Here is a 2,999-nt window from a genome sequence, read left to right as displayed (position 1 = left end):
GGGGGGGGGGGGGTGGGGTGGGGGGGGGTGCTGCTACATTAATGCCTTTCTGCTCAAAGACCCTCCAGTGACCTCTTGTTTGTAAATGCTCCCTTAAAGAGAAGAGCACTGTGCAGGAAAAGCCTTTTACGCAGATTAATGGCCATATCTCAGCTAAGACCCAGCTATCAAGAGGGGCTACTTGGGGTCTTCCTTCTGTTTTGTACAACTATATTAATGTTCAGCTGGTGAAAGGAGCGTCTCAAAGCGCTCGAAGTTAAATATTAAGTACAAATTATTCACTCAATGTCATTAGCTCAAGTAACCAAAAATGAATTTCTTTCCATTAATTTCGGCCGCAGGAGCATGAAAACAATGCTGGTATTGTTTTTTCTAGTGTGTGCTGTCCCAGTCTGAAGTGTGTGTTTCTTTGTCGCAGGTGCTGGCTAAGTGTGGATAATCATTTCATATGGAGTTTTATAGGACCTGTCACCTTTATCATCATGGTAAGCTGTTATTTTATTTTATTTTCTTCTTTGAATACTGAGACTGACAGAGCGAGGAAGGGACTGAGAGTGTGAAAGAGATGCTGCAGATAAAGGAAGTGAGATGGTTGAACCGAAGGGAAAGTCGGCAGGATTTTTTTTTTCCTCAGTGATGACAGGTTAATTTTGCAGCAAAGACAGATTTAGCGGCATCCTTCAGTTCTCTCTGCCTCTCGCCAGCTGACAAGGATCAGGGTTTGATAGTGCACTTTTTTACGCATTGACACAACTCCCGTGAAGTCTCCCATTGCAGACGTTGCCAAATGGCCTTCAAGTTTACTATTTATGATAAAGTGGGGAAAAAAAAAAAAAAGATTAAAAATGGCCTCAGAGCTCAATTTTACAGCACATACATAGAGTAAGATGGCACAGCTAGATTTTACAGCTCCGCTTTTTTTACTCCGCTGCATCTGCCTCCTTCTGTGTTTGTCTGCCTGTAGTAAATAGCAGATGACAGTGTCGGGGAGACGAAGAACAGCAAAGGCACCTCTCTGTTTGGTCAAGGACCATCAGGGGTGAAGGACATATAGCATATCATATTGACATATGTCCTATTGAGGCATGCAATTATTTACTGGTCATGACACTATTATCTCCTGCTCCATCAGAAAGGCTCAGAAGAATGAGACCTTAGGGAGTCTTACCTCCCTGCGCCAAAAAAAAAAAGAAATAGCAGGTGGTATTCCTCAGATATATGCACTCAGCCCACCACACCATGTATTGCTCTGCCCTTGTGCACACCAAGGGAAAGGGAAGCTCTGCAGACTTGTCTTGCTGCTGTGCAGGGAGGACGGGTGGTATTTGTTCAGTACCATGTTCATTATCCAGCATAATGGTTGGTACTGTATCTACAGATGCAGTGACCTCTGTTGAACATCAAACTGACACTGAAAATATACTGGAGAGAAAGGGGCACCCATGTCAAATTCCAGCGAGTCCCTGCACACCGCTGGCAGCCCCGCTAGGAGCTTTCAAAGTAAAGATATAATACAGCTCTTCGTCTGTGTGGTAACAAAATAAATAAAAGACGAATCTGCTCGCTGGACTGCATTTCACAGTTTCCTCAAAGAAGGACATTGCCACTCGATGTAGCATTTAAAAATGGAGGAGGAGGTGCACAGAAGACCTGATGTATTTCTATGTTGAACAGAAAGGTCTGAGTAAATGCTTTCCTGTCTCTTTTCACTGCTTTTCTTTTTGTTGTTTCCCCGCAACCGCTTTGAATGTGAGAGCTCATAATTTAGGAAAAGCTAACACTGTATTAAAACAAACACACATATCTCCCTGTCTCAGCAAATGCTTTGTCAGGCACACAGGAGTATGTTTCCTCTCCCTAAATTGGACCCTCATTGTTTTCCAATCGCGTGTTGCTTCCATAATGATTTGCATGAAAAATGCGTCTGCAGTGGAAATGATGATCGGGATCCCGGTGGTGATGACCGCAGAGATAGAATCATGACCCTGTGAGGAGCTAATGTATTGTAGCAGAGATAATGTGTGACAGGAATGAGGTTTTTGCAGCACTGGCTCAGGACTTCGTGCACTGCTCCTCGGGTTCTGTGCAACAATTGACTCAAAAAGACAAAGTACTGTGGAAAGGAGCATCTCAGGGGAGCATGCCGGAGCAAGGTTTGTCTACACCATCCGTGACCCTGGTTTCTCTACAAATTGGCTTTGTCCTTGTCAATGAGGGAGAGAAGTAGAAAAGGCACACAAGCAAGAAAAAAAGGAGAGAAAACGGTGCTGCTTTGGCTCATGTCTGGATTCCCGGATCCCCGGCTGTGTGTGTGCCAAGTAACACTGGTTCTGACCTAGGGTGGGCATGCTTTTTTCCTCATCCTTTTTGTTTCTTTTTTTTTTTCTTTCCTTTTTACTCTTGGCTTAAGCAGGTCCTAAATACTGACTACAAACAAATGCTGGTGGAAGGCATTTAGATCCTTGTTCTTAGGCAGAGGTTGCCCTGTCTCTGGGCACAGGGGGTATTAGCTCCATGAAAGGCGAACATGGAAGTAATGAGTGGTGGGGGGAGCTATTAGTATGCTTGAGATAACTTCAACACAAGGCCTCTTGGATCATGACATGTCGCGAGCAGTTCTTATCATCAGGACAGCTCCATCTGCACCTTTAATATTTTATCCCCAGCAGTTCATTCGGAGTTCAGTGTGTACACACACAGTCCACTTCAGAAAAAGCTTTCTCCTCGGTCCCAGTGTGGCGAGGTGCTTCTGCATGGCTTGCAGTGATGATTCAGAGACAGAGAGACAGAGTGAAGGATAGAGGCAAGGCAGCTCTGCTCCTGCAATGGGGATCCCCCGGGAAGGGCTGCGAAAGCATGTCGGTGGGGGTAGGAACATGTGCCGTGCTGCTAGGTTACTTTAAAGTACTGTGTCCCTTTCCTCTGTCTCATTGGATCCATGTCACCACTCCAGGCTGTGTGAAAGGGTTTTTCAAAAGTCCTCGCCCTCCTGCCCCCCC

The 2,999-nt window shown here is 45.3% G+C and overlaps 1 protein-coding gene across 12 annotated transcripts in view; it reads left to right on the top strand.

The window, feature by feature from the left end:
• Positions 1-2,999, top strand: part of adgrl2a (adhesion G protein-coupled receptor L2a) — a 95,294-nt gene that overhangs the window by 79,460 nt on the left and 12,835 nt on the right. For all 12 annotated transcript variants that reach the window (XM_087175314.1, XM_023411056.2, XM_023411054.2 and 9 more), the window contains one exon: positions 419-485. In XM_087175314.1, coding sequence (XP_087031440.1) covers positions 419-485 — 67 coding nt within the window. The remainder of the gene's footprint in view (positions 1-418; positions 486-2,999) is intronic.

Source organism: Seriola lalandi, unplaced genomic scaffold, assembly GCF_002814215.2.
Source record: "Seriola lalandi dorsalis isolate HSWRI2012SDOR001 ecotype SW California unplaced genomic scaffold, Sedor1 jcf7180002054446, whole genome shotgun sequence".
Taxonomy (NCBI): Eukaryota; Metazoa; Chordata; class Actinopteri; order Carangiformes; family Carangidae; genus Seriola; species Seriola lalandi.
This window is presented reverse-complemented; position numbering and strand designations above follow the sequence as displayed.